At 50.6% G+C, this 332-nt stretch overlaps 1 protein-coding gene across 1 annotated transcript in view; it reads right to left on the bottom strand.

Annotated features, from left to right (window-relative positions):
• Nucleotides 1-332, bottom strand: part of LOC119593542 (regulating synaptic membrane exocytosis protein 2-like) — a 102,095-nt gene that overhangs the window by 311 nt on the left and 101,452 nt on the right. The window contains exon 6 of the mRNA XM_037942504.1: nt 4-112. Within this exon, the coding sequence (XP_037798432.1) occupies nt 4-112 (109 nt within the window). The remainder of the gene's footprint in view (nt 1-3; nt 113-332) is intronic.

Below are 332 nucleotides of genomic sequence, written 5' to 3'. Positions count from 1 at the left end.
GACACGATCAGCTCCACCTGCGGCTCCTGTCTGGACTCGGAGATGATGTCGTACACTTCCTCGAAGGTCTTCCCTTGCAAGGAGCGTCCGTTCCACTCTAGAACTTCGTCGCCTTCGGGGAGGGGCGTTCGAGCGGGGCGGGGGAGGGGGAAAGCATGTTTAGTGACGCCTAGTTTGCTTTGTGGCTCTGTTTGCATTATCTGTAGTGACACCATTCATTTGAGAGACGTCTGTAGTTATAAGGAAAGCACCAATCCAAGTCAGTAAAAACAGAAGCTTAGTGTAACATCCATTTCCTTCTGATGCACCTTTTTTACTTGGCATGCAGTCAC

The sequence above is a fragment of the Penaeus monodon genome, chromosome 32 (genome assembly GCF_015228065.2).
Source record: "Penaeus monodon isolate SGIC_2016 chromosome 32, NSTDA_Pmon_1, whole genome shotgun sequence".
NCBI classification, from domain to species: Eukaryota; Metazoa; Arthropoda; class Malacostraca; order Decapoda; family Penaeidae; genus Penaeus; species Penaeus monodon.
Note: the sequence above shows the minus strand (reverse complement) of the source record. Positions and strands in the feature narration are given on the sequence as shown.